The following is a 17,859-nucleotide window of genomic DNA, read 5'->3' on the forward strand; positions in this document are numbered from 1 at the left end:
AGACTCTTGAGAGTCCCCTGGACTGCAAGGAGATCCAACCAGTCAATCCTAAAGGAAATCAACCCTGAATATTCATTGGAAGAACTGATGCTGAAGCTTCAACTCCAATACTTTGGTCACCTGATGTGAAGAGCTGACTCATTACAAAAGATACTTATGCTCAGAAAGATTGAAAGCAATAGGAGAAGGGGACAACAGTGGATGAGATGGTAGGATGGCATCACCGACTCAATGGACATGAGTTTGAGCAAGCTCCGGGAGATGGTGAAGGACAGGGAAGCCAGGCATGCTTCAATCTGTGGGGTTGTAAAGAGTCAGACGTGGCTGAGAGACTGAACCACAACATCTACCTCTTCTCACTTTATTATTAATTTTTTGAACATAGGGATCTGATTATAATGGTAAGTTGTTTTTATCTAATTATGAATGCCGTTAGCATCTTAAAAGTCATTTGTAACATTTTTCCACCTAAGCACTCAGTACTTCATCATTTGCTAAATAGTATCTGTTCCTCACTGGTTTGAAATGACAGCTGAGATAAATCTTTGTGTTTATAATAATTTATTTCTGAAATCTGTATTCTGTTTCATACTCTGTGCTTGCACGCTCAGCAGTCCAGATGCAGCTCAACTAATCCATGTACCTTAATGGCCAATTCAGAGTAGTAGTTTAGATAACTAAAGAAGCTGAAATGTTTCTAATGCTCTTTAGGTATGTGATCATAAATGAATCCATATATTATAATTATAACTAGATTTCATGAACTATGCTGGGGCTTGCACTGCAACATCTTGTTCTGAATTCTTGTACCTGATTCTTTGTGACCCCGTGAACTGTAGTCTGCCAGCCTTCTCTCTCCATGGAATTTTCCAGGCAAGAATATTGGGATGGGTTGCCATTTCCTACTCTAGAGGATCTTTCTGACCCAAGGATTAAAGCCATGTCTCATGCTTTGGCAGGTGGATTCTTTACCACTGAGCTATTTGGGAAGCCCCCCAAAAATGGAATTATGTACTTTGCACTAGCTGGAAATCAAACCCTGGTCTCCTGCATGAGAGGTGAGAATTTTACCACTGAATAATCAATGCTTTGCTACTCTATTGTATCTATCTTATTGTTTACATGTGTCAGTACCAATTTTTGTACCTATTTGTACTTTTATAATGCCTTAATGTATAGTTGTTTAGTGACACTTTATTGTTCTTTTTTAGAATTTCCCTAGATATTTTTGTAAACTTTTTGGTTCGTGGTTGGGTTGGAGTTATTTCATTTAAATAAATACTGAAATATGCTCTGTTTAAAAATAAGGTGCAACTATTATGCACAGGGAAAGCTTTATACCCAAGGTTGGGTTAGACCTGGGCCTGAAAATAATGCATAGGAAAGGAAGAGAAAACAGGGCCAACAAAGGGTGGAAAACAAAATAAATTTTCCAAATAAAAGTTCTGAAAAACAAGCAAACAAAAAACCCAGAAGTACCCTGGAATAAAACATGTGCTTGAATGTTTTAAGTTATTTTTGCAGCCAGCTAGTTTTACGGTCAGTCTGGCCAACCCTGGCTTTTAAGGGCTTGACAAACATTATCAAGATTCTGACCTTAAACTGAAATTCCTTGAACTCTCAGTACCTGTGAGCTTGCACCTCAAATTCCTGCCCCTGGCATGTACTTAACCAGTCACAAAGAGCCAGCATTAATGACAGCTCTGGCAGGAAGCATGACTTGTAGAGAAGTTAACAAGTTCTGAGTAAGACGGAGATAAACGTAGATGACAAACTGCTATCTTGAGCTGCTTGTCCTTTAAGTATGTTGAGATCCAGACTTTTAAGTGATACTTCAGTGATCTCAAAAGCAGGAATCTTGTGTCTGCCACTATTCCAGGTAACCAACTCTCTTTTGGGGAAATAATTTTCAAAGCTACTACACTAAGGATCTGATTTGTAATAGATTTGTGATTTGGGTAACAACTCCTCTGATGTTTAGAAATTTCCTTTAAGAAAGCCTTATCAAAATCATATGACTAATTATATTTACTGGTTAAAGATAAAGAAAGCTGGTCATGGTATTATTCCTGTGTCTCCTTTATTTAATTTGATTGCTACTGAAATAATATGATGCAATTTAATCTTTGTTTAGCTTTGCTATGCCATAACATTTTTAAAAATCAGCAATGCTATTGATATAAAATGCTATGGTAGGATTAAATTAAGACAGGTTTACTGTTGCCTGAGCCATACTTGAGGCTCAATGACTTTTCAGTGCTGAAAAATGCAGATGGAATCATCTTAGGGTTTATTTTGATTTCTTTGCTCTATCATTCTAATATCTGCATTTCTGTGTCAGTATTACTTGAATGCAATGTATCTGAAAGGTCTGTCTGAAATATGTTAAGACTCCCTATTTCATGATGAGTCCAAAGCCTAACATTGGAAGTGAGGGGCAATAATGTCACACTGTGTACTTCCTGCTGGGATACAGCACACAAGACTAGGAATTGACTTAAGAATGAAATGCTGTCTTCATTTATCTGTTAAGCTAGATCCTAAATCATGTCATCTACTCATAAATAAACTTTCTTTATGGACAAAATAAGAGTGTTTACTTTCCTCTCAGTTAGTATGCAAGTCTATTTGCAGCATTCTAGAAAAGAGAGTACAACACATTTTCTGTGCTTATAAGTTGTTCATTACCACGCTCTCTGATGGCCAATTCATGGCTCCATCTGCAGCTCCACAAATCTCTTTGGCCAGATAAGCCTGGTGGAGTAAATATGAGGTGCTAAAGAAGATGAGCTCAGGATTAAGGGGGGAAAAAAGATATCTCGCATGAAATTCCCGTCTTTGATTTTAAATTTTCTAACTCCTTACTTGTATTGATATTTGTATTTTAGGGTCCAGGAAAATAAAAGCTTCACTGACCTCATTAACATACTTTTGGGGGCTGCCTATGAATGACATTTAATGATTTTTCTCGTTATACTTGAAAAGGGTCTCAGTTCAGCAGAAGAACAAATATACAAACAAATCCTTTAGATAGTAGTACTTTCTTTCCTCTGTGATGTATGTTGTTGTAACCTAGAAGACTCAACACAGAGGACTAAGATAATTGTGTTAGAATACTTATGGTTTGAGTCTTTCAAAGCAAAGCAATCAAGGTTATTAGCTCTTCCTTCTTTGATAAACAGAGAAACGTAAATCTCAACAAGAATGTCAATGGAGCCTCAGTGGACCTTAGCCTTTGAGCAGTTAAAAATCACTCTTTCCTACATATATTTAACATCCACTATTGCTAATGGGATGGACTTCACCCCAGTTTTCATGTGGGGAATTTGATTCCTTCATGCGAAAATAATATTTACAAGTAATGACGCTCCTTCCTTTAGCTAAAATGTGAAAACAAAGCAAAAGTACAAGGTGCACAAAAGCTCCTTAGAGTAAGCAAAATCTGCCTATAGACAAAACAGAGTGTTTTCACACACCTCTGGTGATGTGTAGGATAAGAATCTGGCTCACAATATATATGTCCTATCACTGCTGAGCTGAAGTATCTACCCAGAGATTTTTTTTTTTTTTCGATTAAAATTCTGTGCACCAATAGATTCTGCCATGGAATTTTTAATTAAAAAAAAAAAACCGAAATGATATAAACCCCCATTGTCTCTAGGCATTGTTTGTATTAAAGGATCAGACTGATGAAATGTTTGGATTTTATTGTTCTAAACATGTGTTTCAGTTGGTGCTATCAGACACACCATGTGAAGAAAATGAAATGTAAGTAAATAACAAGAAGCGCCACAGTTTTATTCAGCATTTTCAAAATCTGAAGACTAAAAATGTCTCAAGTCATTTGAGAAGCACAAAATGAGTTTCAAATGATCATTACAATTACTAGAGAGAAAAAAATGTACATTACTTTTAAATGCAAATGGCTCCATTTGTCTAAAAGCAGAAAAGATGCGCTTTCATTGTGGTCAGCTTTGTTAAATAAAAATAAGGGGCCTCGTTGATTTCAAGGTACTTTTGCTCACTGTGTTCTCCATCCTGGAGGTTTTAGATGTCCTTTAAGTTCATGTCTTTATGACTGCATCCACATGCGTTAAGACACAGAGATGGGAGACAGTTTTCTGGCTAATTTGGTTTCAAATATAAGCAAACAATGATATAACCTATATAATATTTCAAAGTGTTTTGATATAAGTTATGTAAATAATTGACTCAATTTTCTCATTTTTTTTTGTGCTATAGGCTTAATGCTTCTCAGAATTTTATTCTGGAAATGGGGAGAGGCTGTCATTAATAAAGCTGCTGCTGATTAATGATAACTGAAACATACTGAGACTGGTGCAAGTGTCAGAAATCACTTCTGCCAAGTGCTGTCTTCTTCTGGGAGCAGTCCTCACTGCCACTAGCTGTTTTAATTATCATTGTTACCCTCCAGGCTGGGGTCTTCGGGCCCTGTCTCCAGATTAAGAGGCCATGCTGGGTGGGATGCTTTCCTTGGCACTGGAATCCTTCACCTGTCTTTGGTGGATCATCCCATTATTGATAGTCTGCTTGTCAAGTACGTGCCTCTCTTTCAGTTACTGCATGTTTCTCCACTGCTGTTTCTTTGCACTGATATTGGACTTGCTTTTTCCTCTGTCTTCTGGGGTTGGTGACATAACGGACTTTTGACTATTGGTTTGTTTAATTTTGGACCTTGTGGCTGTTTCATCTTGCCCTTTCATCTTCTGCTTTTGACCCAGAGTACTAGAATAATGAAACTGTTTGTTTGTTTTTTGATCATGTTGCATGGCTTGCAGGATCTTAGTTCCCTAACCAGGGATTGAACATAGGCCCCCAGCAGTGGACGTATGGAGTCCTAACTACTGATAAGCCAGGGAATTCCCATTAGAATGAAGAAATTCTTAATTGGAAAAATCGTAAGTGTTGATCTAACTCCATCATCAACATGACAGGAGAATATGGTATTGGAGAACTTTATATGCTAACTTTAGAGTCACTGAGGCTACTAGCCTTTTTTTCATGTGAAGAATTGAGACCCAAAGAGAGATAGTAACAAATTAGCTACCGGACTTAAACTGGTACTTAAATACAAAACTTTTGGCTACATCATTTTGTATTTGCATGTCTGTTATTAATATATTTGTCATTATTTAGCGGCTTCCCTAGTGGCACAGTGGTAAAGAATCTGCCTGTCAATGCAGGAGATGTAGATTCAATCTCTGGGTAGGGAAGATTCTTGGGAGGAGGGCATGGAAACCCCCTCCAGTATTCTTGTCTGGAAAATTCTATTAACAGAGGAGCTTGGTGGACTACATACAGTCCCTTGGGTTGCAAAGAGTCGGACACTACTGAGCACATACCCATTGTTTAATAACAGTATTGTTTAATACTTTTGAATAAAAACAAACAAAAAAACCCGCTTAAAATATAATGAAAATTAGCAGAAAATAAAGACAGAGAAGGTAAGAAAGTGGTTGATTTTGTAGGGAGCTGGTAGAAGGTAAGTAAACATACTGAATGTATTGAAAATAGACACAGTATCTCAAATCTTTCGTCACCACAAGAAGGTGTTTTGGGGAATCTAGTATTCAGCTCAGTTCAGTTCAGTCACTCAGTCGTGTCCGACTCTTTGCAACCCCATGAATCGCAGCACGCCAGGCCTCCCTGTCCATCACCAACTCCCAGAGTTCACTCAGACTCACATCCATCGAGTCAGTGATGCCATCCAGCCATCTCATCCTCTGTTGTCCCCTTCTCCTCCTGCCCCCAATCCCTCCCAGCATCAGAGTTTTTTCCGAATGAGTCAGCTCTTCGCATGAGGTGGCCAAAGTACTGGAGTTTCAGCTTCAGCATCATTCCTTCCAAAGAAATCCCAGGGCTGATCTCCTTCAGAATGGATTGGTTGGATCTCCTTGCAGTCCAAGGGACTCTCAAGAGTCTTCTCCAACACCACAGTTCAAAAGCATCAATTCTTCGGCGCTCAGCCTTCTTCACAGTCCAACTCTCACATCCATACATGACCACAGGAAAATCCATAACCTTGACTAGACGGGCCTTAGTCGGCAAAGTAATGTCTCTGCTTTTGAATATACTGTCTAGGTTGGTCATAACTTTCCTTCCAAGGAGTAAGCATCTTTTAATTTCATGGCTGCAATCACCATCTGCAGTGATTTGGGAGACCAAAAAAATAAAGTCTGACACTGTTTCCACTGGTTCCATTGTTTCCTCATCTATTTCCCATGAAGTAATGGGGCCAGATGCCATGATCTTCATTTTCTAGTATTAGTTCTATTTAAATTGTTTTTCAAACACAAGACAAATTTTTTCTGATCAAATCTGCTCAATTTATTTTTATAATAGCATTTATTAGAAACAGCACATTGCTAAGCTTTTGTATATAATTTAGATATTGTAAGTAATTTAATGTATGGAATAAAACATGACAGAGGCCCTTTGCATAATTATACCTTTAATCTTCCCTTTTCCCAGAAATAACCAGTGTATTGATATGCATGTGTATGTAAAAATGGGTATTTAATGAAACATAACTAAAGCCATAAGCATTCTGTAAATTAATTGCATGAATACGTTGCTGATGATAGTCTGCCATATTACTGAGTTAGGGAAGTTAAGTATTTTGCTCAAAAGTGAGCAAGTAAAAGGCAGAGCTTTGATCTGGCTCACAAATGACACCTGAGCCTGAGATTTTCACCACAGACCACACTATGTATCCAATATGTAGATAAAATTACACACCTGGTACCATACCTGAGGGATGCACAATCCATCCATCCTTTTGGTGACTGTACAATTTACCACCCTGAAATTAATTAGGTCAGGTCACTAGTCTCAGGGTGATACGATTAGGCACCCATCACTCCCCCAAATTATTGTAGCTAAATTGGATTCTAGCTTTTTGTTAAGGATGATCTTTACAAAAAGGACCCATGAAATTTGTTATTGTGTTTACATTCTAAGAGTACTATGAAAAATATTGCTCTTGTTGTTAAACACAGCCTATTTATGAAGCGCCATAGTTTGAATTTGTCTCTCATTTCTCTGGAGCTTCCCTGGTGGCTCAGATGGTAAAGAATCTGCCAGGTTTGATCCCTGGATTGGGAGGATCCCCTGAAGAAGGAAATGACTATATCAGAAATAGTTGTGTGTGTGGTGAATAATGTTGCCTGTTTTTATTAATTTTAGAGAATACTACATTACCAATTCTCTCTTTTATCCTATTAACTGCTAGAAAGTTTAAACCAGATCTGAAGCTGAGTTCTAATTTTATATATGGGATTTACCACATTCAGTTTACCAACTGATCTCACTCTGGCTTATTCTTTTTGTCTGATACTATCTAAGGTCTCACTTTTTTTTTTCTATTTTTAATATTTTCTTGAAACATTTTGTAACATGGGATATTGAACGCACTCAGGCAGTGCCACGCAGCAATATGAGGCTAGAACTGACTTTTACTATTCCCAGCTGCACTGCTGCATGGTAGTAAGAGAAACATGGGCTCCAGAGCCAGACCATTTGGGTTTACAGCCCGCCTCTGGCCCTTCTAACTAGGTCATCATGGACAAGTTACTTAACCTCTTTATGACTGAATTGTCTCAATTGTAAAGTGAGAATTACAACAGTGTGATACTACTTGATAGAATTTTAAGTTTGAAAGTGAGTTAATTCATATGAAATTATATAACTGTTGGTTTAGAAAAATGCCTCGCATAGGAAATTATGGATAATTCTAGTAGAGGAGCCAATGGAACAACTCTGAGCTTTTCTTCTATTTATCAAATTAATGAATTCGTAATTAATCTTAGGTCCACAGATTCTCAGCACTGAAAAGAAAATTAAGATTGGCTATATCCCCAAATAAGAAGTATTTTAAAAGAGAAGTAGGTGTCAAAGGAGATAATTGTCCTTACAGAGCAGGAATCCTCTCCACGCATCACAGTAGGACACTAGTTGTTCTGAAAGGGACAAGAATTATCTCCCTTGACCCCTACTTCTTTTTTAAACTTTTTATTTTGTATGGGGGGTATAGCTGACTAACGATATTATGATAGTTTCAGGTGAACAGCAAAAGGACTCAGCTATATATATACATGTATCCATTCTCCCCCAAGCTTCCTTTCCATCCAGGCTGACACATAGCATTGAGCAGAGTTCCATGTGCTATACAGTAGGTCCTTGTTGGGTATGCATTTTAAATATAACAAAGTTTACATGTCTGTCCCCAAATCTGTAACTATCCCTTTCCCTCATCTTTCCCTCTGGCAACCATAAGTTCATTCTCTAAATCTTGGTGTCTCTCTTGTAAGTAAGTTCATTTATATCATTTCTTTTCAGATTCTGTGTTTAAAGGATGTCATTCAATATTTCTCTTTCTCTGTCTGACTTACTTCACTCAGTATGACAGTCTCTAAGTCCATCCGTGGTGCTGCAAATGGCATTGTTTCATTCTTTTTTATGGCTGAATAATATTCCATTGTGTATATAAATTGCATCTTCTAAAACCATTTGTCTCTTGATGGATACTTAGCTTGATTCCATGTCTTGGCTATGGTAAACAGTGCTTCAATGAGCATATATCCTTTTGGATCATGTTTTTCTCTGGATATATGCCCAGGGGTGGGATTGCAGTGTCATATGGTAGCTCTATTTTTAGCTTTTTAAGGAACCTCCATCCTGTTCTCCATAATGGCTGTACCAATTTAAATTTCCATAAACAGTGTAGAAGGGTTCCCATCTCTCTACACCCTCTCCAGCACTTATTGTTTGTGGACTTTTTGTTGATGACCATCCTGGCTGGTATGAGATGATATTGTAGTTTTGATTTGCATTTCTCTAATAATATGAATGTTGAACATCTTTCCATGTGCCTCTTGGCCATCTATATTGGAGAAATGTCTGTTTAGATCTTCTGCCCATTTGTTTATTAGGATGTTTTGATGTTGTTAAGCATCATGAACTATTTGTACATTTTGGAGATTAATCCATTTTCTGTCACATCATTCTCAAATATTTTCTCCCAATATGTGGGTTTTCTTTTCTTGTTTTGTTTATTGTTTCCTTTGCTGTGCAAACCTTTTGAGTTTAAGTAGTTCTCATTTGTTTATTTTTGTTTTTATTTCTATTATTCTGGAGGTGGATCAAGAAAGATATTGCTGTGATTTATGTCAGAAAGGATTCTGCCTATGTTTCTCCCTAAGAGTTTTATAGTGTCCAGTCTCACATCTGGGTCTTTAATCTATATGAGCTTACTTTTGTATATGGTGATACGTACTTCTAGAAGGTTCTGGTTATTGAAAATGTCTTTCTTAAAAATTATAATCTGCTCTAATTTCTCCTGCATTTTTTTCTTTTTGACATTCTCATCTGAATTTGACTAAGCATAAATAAATCTCCTTGCAAGGAGATACAACCAGTTCATCCTAAAGGAGATCTGTCCTGGGTGGTCATTGGAAGGACTGATGTTGAAGCTGAAACTCTAGTACTTTGGCCATCTGATGCGAAGAGCTGACTCATTTGAAAAGACCCTGATGTTGGGAAAGATTGAGGGCAGGAGGAGAAGGGGACGACAGAGCATAAGATGGTTGGATGTCATCACTGACTCAATGGACCTGGGTTTGGGTGGACTCTGGGATTTGGTGATGGACAGGGAGGCCAGGTGTGCTGTGGTTCATGGGGTCGCAAAGAGTCAGACACGACTGAGACTGAGCGACTGAACTGAACTGAAATAAATCTCTGAGTAACAACTTTGTTTAAGCAACTGTAACTTTTCCTACACTGAAGATCTTGCACCTAAATTTGAGTATTTAAAATATTGCTACTGTTTAAAAATTAAACTTGAGAAAGACATGGAAACGATGGTAGGGAGGGAGTGAAAAGACCTATATTCTAATTTAAGTTCTTTGGTCAGCTGGTGACTTTCCCACTTATTTTCCCACAGTGAAAATCCTAAGGGTGAAATAAGTGATCCCAAAGGAGCTTGCAACTGTGAAATCATATGATCACTTTGCATTTCTCCAGCTAACTGCTTTCTGACCATTTTATTGCTATTATTAACTTCAACAATGTATGCACAGGGTCAGAAAGAGGAAGTAAAGTAAATAAGTTTGGATAATTGATAGCACTTGAAAAATATTAATTAGCTCAAATATTAGAACTAAGAAATGAAATGAGGTAGTTAATATTTAGAATTGGCATATCAATAAGTATATGATCTATTTTTAAATGTAAGAAGAGAAGCAGAGTTTTATACATAGAGGAAGATGAAACAATCCATTCTCTCTGGTTATAAGCTTACATTTCAAGATTGAAAACCAAGACTCTTGTGCTCTATTATTGGATTAGGACACCAAGAAAATTTTCCTACACATATTTTTATTTATTTATTTATTTTTTTTTTTAAATTTTAAAATCTTTAATTCTTACATGCATTCCCAAACATGAACCCCCCTCCCACCTCCCCTCCCCATAACATCTTTCTGGGTCATCCCCATGCACCAGCCCCAAGCATGCTGCATCCTGCGTCAGACATAGACTGGCGATTCAATTCACATGATAGTATACATGTTAGAATGTCATTCTCCCAAATCATCCCACCCTCTCCCTCTCCCTCTGAGTCCAAAAGTCCGTTATACACATCTGTGTCTCTTTCCCTGTCTTGCATACAGGGTCGTCATTGCCATCTTCCTAAATTCCATATATATGTGTTAGTATACTGTATTGGTGTTTTTCTTTCTGGCTTACTTCACTCTGTATAATCGGCTCCAGTTTCATCCATCTCATCAGAACTGATTCAAATGAATTCTTTTTAACGGCTGAGTAATACTCCATTGTGTATATGTACCACAGCTTTCTTATCCATTCATCTGCTGATGGACATCTAGGTTGTTTCCATGTCCTGGCTATTATAAACAGTGCTGCGATGAACATTGGGGTACATGTGTCTCTTTCCATTCTGGTTTCCTCGGTGTGTATGCCCAGCAGTGGGATTGCTGGGTCATAAGGTAGTTCTATTTGCAATTTTTTAAGGAATCTCCACACTGTTCTCCATAGTGGCTGTACTAGTTTGCATTCCCACCAACAGTGTAGGAGGGTTCCCTTTTCTCCACACCCTCGCCAGCATTTATTGCTTGCAGATTTTTGGATCGCAGCCATTCTGACTGGTGTGAAGTGGTACCTCATTGTGGTTTTGATTTGCATTTCTCTAATAATGAGTGATGTTGAGCATCTTTTCATGTGTTTGTTAGCCATCCGTATGTCTTCTTTGGAGAAATGTCTATTTAGTTCTTTGGCCCATTTTTGATTGGGTCGTTTATTTTTCTGGAGTTGAGCTGCATAAGTTGCTTGTATATTTTTGAGATTAGTTGTTTGTCAGTTGCTTCATTTGCTATTATTTTCTCCCATTCAGAAGGCTGTCTTTTCACCTTGCTTATATTTTCCTTTGTTGTGCAGAAGCTTTTAATTTTAATTAGATCCCATTTGTTTATTTTTGCTTTTATTTCCAGAATTCTGGGAGGTGGATAATAGAGGATCCTGCTGTGATTTATGTCTGAGAGTGTTTTGCCTATGTTCTCCTCTAGGAGTTTTATAGTTTCTGATCTTACATTTAGATCTTTAATCCATTTTGAGTTTATTTTTGTGTGCGGTGTTAGAAAGTGATCTAGTTTCATTCTTTTACAAGTGGTTGACCAGTTTTCCCAGCACCACTTGTTAAAGAGATTGTCTTTACTCCATTGTATATTCTTGCCTCCTTTGTCAAAGATAAGGTGTCCATATGTGTGTGGATTTATCTCTGGGCTTTCTATTTTGTTCCATTGATCTATATGTCTGTCTTTGTGCCAGTACCATACTGTCTTGATGACAGTGGCTTTGTAGTAGAGCCTGAAGTCAGGCAAGTTGATTCCTCCAGTTCCATTCTTCTTTCTCAAGATTGCTTTGGCTATTCGAGGTTTTTTGTATTTCCATACAAATCTTGAAATTATTTGTTCTAGTTCTGTGAAAAATGTGGCTGGTAGCTTGATAGGGATTGCATTGAATTTGTAGATTGCTTTGGGTAGTATACTCATTTTCACTATATTGATTCTTCCAATCCATGAACATGGTATATTTCTCCATCTATTAGTGTCCTCTTTGATTTCTTTCATCAGTGTTTTATAGTTTTCTATATATAGGTCTTTAGTTTCTTTAGGTAGATATATTCCTAAGTATTTTATTCTTTTCGTTGCAATGGTGAATGGAATTGTTTCCTTAATTTCTTTTTCTACTTTCTCATTATTCGTGTATAGGAATGCAAGGGATTTCTGTGTGTTGATTTTATATCCTGCAACTTTACTATATTCATTGATGAGCTCTAGTAATTTTCTGGTGGAGTCTTTAGGGTTTTCCATGTAGAGGATCATGTCATCTGCAAACAGTGAGAGTTTTACTTCTTCTTTTCCAATTTGGATTCCTTTTATTTCTTTTTCTGCTCTGATTGCTGTGGCCAAAACTTCCAGAACTATGTTGAATAGTAGCGGTGAAAGTGGACACCCTTGTCTTGTTCCTGACTTTAGGGAAATGCTTTCAATTTTTCACCATTGAGGATAATGTTTGCTGTGGGTTTGTCATAGATAGCTTTTATTATGTTGAGGTATGTTCCTTCTATTCCTGCTTTCTGGAGAGTTTTTATCATAAATGGATGTTGAATTTTGTCAAAGGCCTTCTCTGCATCTATTGAGATAATCATATGGTTTTTATTTTCAATTTGTTAATGTGGTGAATTACATTGATTGATTTGCGGATATTGAAGAATCCTTGCATCCCTGGGATAAAGCCCACTTGGTCATGGTGTATGATCTTTTAATGTGTTGTTGGATTCTGATTGCTAGAATTTTGTTGAGGATTTTTGCATCTATGTTCATCAGAGATATTGGCCTGTAGTTTTCTTTTTTGTGACATCTTTGTCAGGTTTTGGTATTAGGGTGATGGTGGCCTCATAGAATGAGTTTGGAAGTTTACCTTCCTCTGCAATTTCTGGAAGAGTTTGAGTAGGATAGGTGTTAGCTCTTCTCGAAATTTTGGTAGAATTCAGCTGTGAAGCCGTCTGGACCTGGGCTTTTGTTTGCTGGAAGATTTCTGATTACAGTATCAATTTCCGTGCTTGTGATGGGTCTGTTAAGATTTTCGATTTCTTCCTGGTTCAGTTTTGGAAAATTGTACTTTTCTAAGAATTTGTCCATTTCTTCCACGTTGTCCATTTTATTGGCATACAACTGCTGATAGTAGTCTCTTATGATCCTTTGTATTTCTGTGTTGTCTGTTGTGATCTCTCCATTTTCATTTCTAATTTTATTGATTTGATTTTTCTCTCTTTGCTTCTTGATGAGTCTGGCTAATGGTTTGTCAATTTTATTTATCCTTTCAAAGAACCAGCTTTTGGCTTTGTTGATTTTTGCTATGGTCTCTTTTGTTTCTTTTGCATTTATTTCTGCCCTAATTTTTAAGATTTCTTTCCTTCTACTCACTCTGGGGTTCTCCAACTCTTCCTTTTCTAGTTGCTTTAGTTGTAGAGTTAGGTTATTTATTTGACTTTTTTCTTGTTTCTTGAGGTATGCCTGTATTGCTATGAACTTTCCTCTTAGCACTGCTTTTATAGTGTCCCACAGGTTTTGGGTTGTTGTGTTTTCATTTTCATTAGTTTCTATGCATATTTTGATTTCTTTTTGATTTCTTCTGTGATTTGTTGGTTATTCAGAAGTGTGTTGTTCAACCTCCATATGTTGGAATTTTTAATAGTTTTTCTCCTGTATTTGAGATCTAATCTTAATGCATTATGGTCAGAAAAGATGCTTGGAATGATTTTGATTTTTTTGAATTTATCAAGTTTAGATTTATGGCCCAGGATGTGATCTATCCTGGAGAAGGTTCCATGAGCACTTGAAAAAAAGGTGAAATTCGTTGTTTTGGGGTGAAATGTCCTATAGATATCAATTAGGTCTAACTGATCCAATGTATCATTTAAAGTTTGTGTTTCTTTGTTAATTTTCTGTTTAGTTGATCTGTCCATAGGTGTGAGTGGGGTATTAAAGTCTCCCACTATTACTGTGTTATTGTTGATTTCCCTTTCATACTTGTTAGCATTTGTCTTACATATTGTGGTGCTCCTATATTGGGTGCATATATATTTATAATTGTTATATCTTCTTCTTGGATTGTTCCTTTGATCATTATGTAGTGGCCTTCTTTGTCTCTTTTCACAGCCTTTGTTTTAAAGTCTATTTTATCGGATATGAGTATTGCCACTCCTGCTTTCTTTTGGTCTCTATTCGCGTGGTATATCTTTCTCCAGCCCTTCACTTTCAGTCTGTATGTGTCCCTTGTTTTGAGGTGGGTCTCTTGTAAGCAGCATATAGACGGGTCTTGTTTTTGTATCCATTCGGCCAGTCTTTGTCTTTTGGTTGGGGCGTTCAACCCATTTACGTTTAAGGTAATTATTGATAAGTATGATCCCGTTGCCATTTACTTTATTGTTTTGGGTTCGGGTTTATACACCCTTTCGTGTTTCCTGTCTAGAGGATATCCTTTAGAATTTGTTGGAGAGCTGGTTTGGTGGTGCTGAATTCTCTCAGCTTCTGCTTGTCTGTAAAGCTTTTGATTTCTCCTTCGTATTTGAATGAGATCCTTGCTGGGTACAGTAATCTGGGCTGTAGGTTATTGTCTTTCATCACTTTAAGTATGTCTTGCCATTCCTCCTGGCCTGAAGAGTTTCTATTGACAGATCAGCTGTTATCCTTATGGGAATCCCCTTGTGTGTTATTTGTTGTTTTTCCTTGCTGCTTTTAATATTTGTTCTTTGTGTTTGATCTTTGTTAATTTGATTAATATGTGTCTTGGGGTGTTTCGCCTTGGGTTTGTCCTATTTGGGACTCTCTGTGTTTCTTGGACTTGGGTGATTATTTCCTTCCCATTTTAGGGAAGTTTTCAACTATTATCTCCTCAAGGATTTTCTCATGATCTTTCTTTCTGTCTTCTTCTTCTGGGACTCCTATAATTCGAATGTTGGAGCGTTTCATATTGTCCTGGAGGTCTCTGAGATTGTCCTCGTTTCTTTTAATTCGTTTTTCTTGTTTCCTCTCTGATTCATTTATTTCTACCATTCTATCTTCTATTTCACTAATCCTATCTTCTGCCTCTGTTATTCTGCTATTTGTTGCCTCCAGAGTGTTTCTGATCTCATTTATTGTGTTATTCATTATATTTTGACTCTTTTTATTTCTTCTAGGTCCTTGTTAAACCTTTCTTGCATCTTCTCAATCCTTGTCTCTAGGCTATTTATCTGTGTTTCCATTTTGATTTCAAGATTTTGGATCATTTTCACTATCAATATTCGGAATTCCTTCTCCGGTAGATTCCCTACTTCTTCCTCTTTTGTTTGATTTGGTGGGCAACTCTCCTGTTCCTTTACCTGCTGAGTATTCCTCTGTCTCTTCATCTTGGTTATATTGCTGCGTTTGGGGTGGCCTTTTATATTCTGATAATTTGTGGAGTTCTCTTTATTATGGAGCTTCCTCACTTTGGGTGGGGTTCTATCAGTGGCTTGTCAAGGTTTCCTGGTTAGGGAGGCTTGTGTTGGAGTTTTGGTGGGTGGAGCTGGGTTTCTTCTCTCTGGAGTGCAGTGGAGTGACCCGTAATGGGTTATGAGACATCAAAGGTATTGGGATAATTTTGAGCTGCCTGTATATTGAGGCTCAGGGAGTGTTCCTGTGTTGCTGGAGAATTTGCGTGGTATGTCTTGTTTTGGAACTTGTTGGCCCTTGGGTGGAGCTTGGTTTCAGTGTAGGTATGAAGGCTTTTGATGAGCTCCTATTGCTTAATGTTCCCTGAATTCAAGAGTTCTCTAATGTTTTCAGGCTTTGGGTTTAAGCTTCCTGCTTCTGGTTTTCAGTTTTATTTTCACAGTAGCCTCTAGACTTCTCCATCTATACAGCACCGATGATAAAACATCTAGGTTAAAGATGAAAAGTTTCTCCACCTTGAGGGACACTCAGAGAGGTTCACTGAGTTACAAGGAGAAGAGAAGATGGAGGGGTAATTAGAGGTAACTGGAATGAGATGTGGTGAGATCAAGAGAGGAGAGAGCAAGCTAGCCAGTAGTCACTTCCTTATGTGCGCTCTATAGTCTGGACCGCTCAGAGGTATTTACAGAGTTATACGGGGAAGAGGAGAGGGAGGAAGTAGACAGAGGTGACCAGGAGGATAAGAGAGAGGAATGAGTAGGAGAGAGACAAATCCTGCCAGTATCCAGTTCCTTAGGTGTTCTCTACCGTCTGGAACACACAGAGATTCACAGAGTTGGATAGAGAAGAGATGGGGGAGAAAAGAGACAGAGGCCACCTGGTGGAGAAAAAGGAGAGGCCAGAGGAGGAGAGAGTGGACAAGCCAGTAATCTTGCTCACAGGTAAACTTGGGTAGTGAAGTTTGGGTTTTTAAATGTACAAAATTGACAACAAAGATTAAAAATCTGGAGTAGAGGTTGGATTTTCAAAGATACAATATTAAAGAAAAGCAGAAGGAAAAAGGAAGAAAGAAAAAAAGAATTATTAAAAACAAACAAACAAACAAACAAACAAAAAAAACACCAACAACCATCCAAAGAGTATATATGGTGTTTGCCTTAAAAAAAAAAAAAGTCTTTTTTTTTTTTTAATAGTAATACTAGGTTATAGAAATAAAAATTAGAGGAGAAATAGAAGATTTAACAATTAAAAAAAAAGCTCGGGAAAAAAAGAAAAAAATGCAAAAGGCAAAAAAAAAAAAGAATGATTTTAAAAATATTAAAAAATTAAAAATATATCTGGCTCTTCTCTGATGTTATGGGCTGTGTGGGCTCACTTCCAAGGTGGTTCCTCTGTTTAACTTCTTCTGTTTGCTGGTTTTTAGGCTCACTAGTTCAGTCGCGCTGTGGGGAGGGGGGATGCTGCAAACAAATAGCACTGTCGTGTGTACACAGTATCTCTGCCCCGCTTGACCTGTCCTTTCTCGCGGCGCACAAACCGCTCCGGCTCTACGATGCTCAGCCGGGAAACGTCTGGGGCCGGCCCTAGGCTGCGTGCACTTCCCCGGTCCAAGCCGCTCAGGTTTGGCCTCAGGCAGCCCTCAGAGGCACAAATGCGGCTGGGACTGCGCTTGTGCCCTTCTCAGGTCCGAGTAGCTCAGGAGTTTGGCGAGCGCAATCGCCGCGGCTTGTCACGTTTCCACCGCTGCCGCTCAGCTCTCTGGGTGGATTCGCTGGCGCACCCCGTGAGGCAGACTGTGACTGTCCAGCACCCCCAGAAGTCTTAGCAAAGGAGCCTGCTTGCAGTTAGGTAAGTAAAGTCTCTCCGGGTCTGCAATTGCCCCTTTCCAGTCCTTACGGCTCTGGCTGCCTGTCCCCGGCGGGAATGGTCTGCAGCCGGCTTTTCCGTTCCGTCCTATGTTCTGTGCTGGATCCTGGCAGTGTCTTATGTTCGAGCTTTTCGCGTGGTAGCTATCCCACAGTCTGGTTTGCTAGCCCAAGTTAGATCGTTCTGGTGGAGCGTGGGGCGTTCGTGCCCGATTCTTGCAAGCACTGCAGCCCGCGCCTCCCGCGTTGCCTCCCTGCCCTGCCCCCACTTCCCAATGGCGGATGCAGGCGTCTGTGCTGCTTTTCCGCTGGGGGAGTTACTGGTGGGCTTGTAATCTCTTGGTTTTAATTATTTATCTATTTTTCCTTCCTGTTATGTTGCCCTCTGTGTTTCCAAGGCTCGCCACAGACTCGGCAGGGAGAGTGTTTCCTGGTGTTTGGAAACCTCTCTTCTTAAAATTCCCTTCCCGGGACGGGCT

General features: G+C 38.5%; 1 protein-coding gene across 1 annotated transcript in view; it reads left to right on the top strand.

Moving 5' to 3' along the window:
* Nucleotides 1–1,694: 1,694 nt before the first annotated feature.
* The window catches only part of TMEM207 (transmembrane protein 207), a 28,128-nt gene continuing 11,963 nt past the window's right edge, over nucleotides 1,695–17,859 (top strand). Inside the window, exons 1-2 of the mRNA XM_012097121.4 lie at nucleotides 1,695–1,879; nucleotides 3,731–3,768. Of these exons, the coding sequence (XP_011952511.2) occupies nucleotides 1,805–1,879; nucleotides 3,731–3,768 (113 nt within the window). The 5' untranslated portion in view covers nucleotides 1,695–1,804. The remainder of the gene's footprint in view (nucleotides 1,880–3,730; nucleotides 3,769–17,859) is intronic.

The sequence above is a fragment of the Ovis aries genome, chromosome 1 (assembly GCF_016772045.2).
Source record: "Ovis aries strain OAR_USU_Benz2616 breed Rambouillet chromosome 1, ARS-UI_Ramb_v3.0, whole genome shotgun sequence".
In the NCBI taxonomy this organism is placed as follows: domain Eukaryota; kingdom Metazoa; phylum Chordata; class Mammalia; order Artiodactyla; family Bovidae; genus Ovis; species Ovis aries.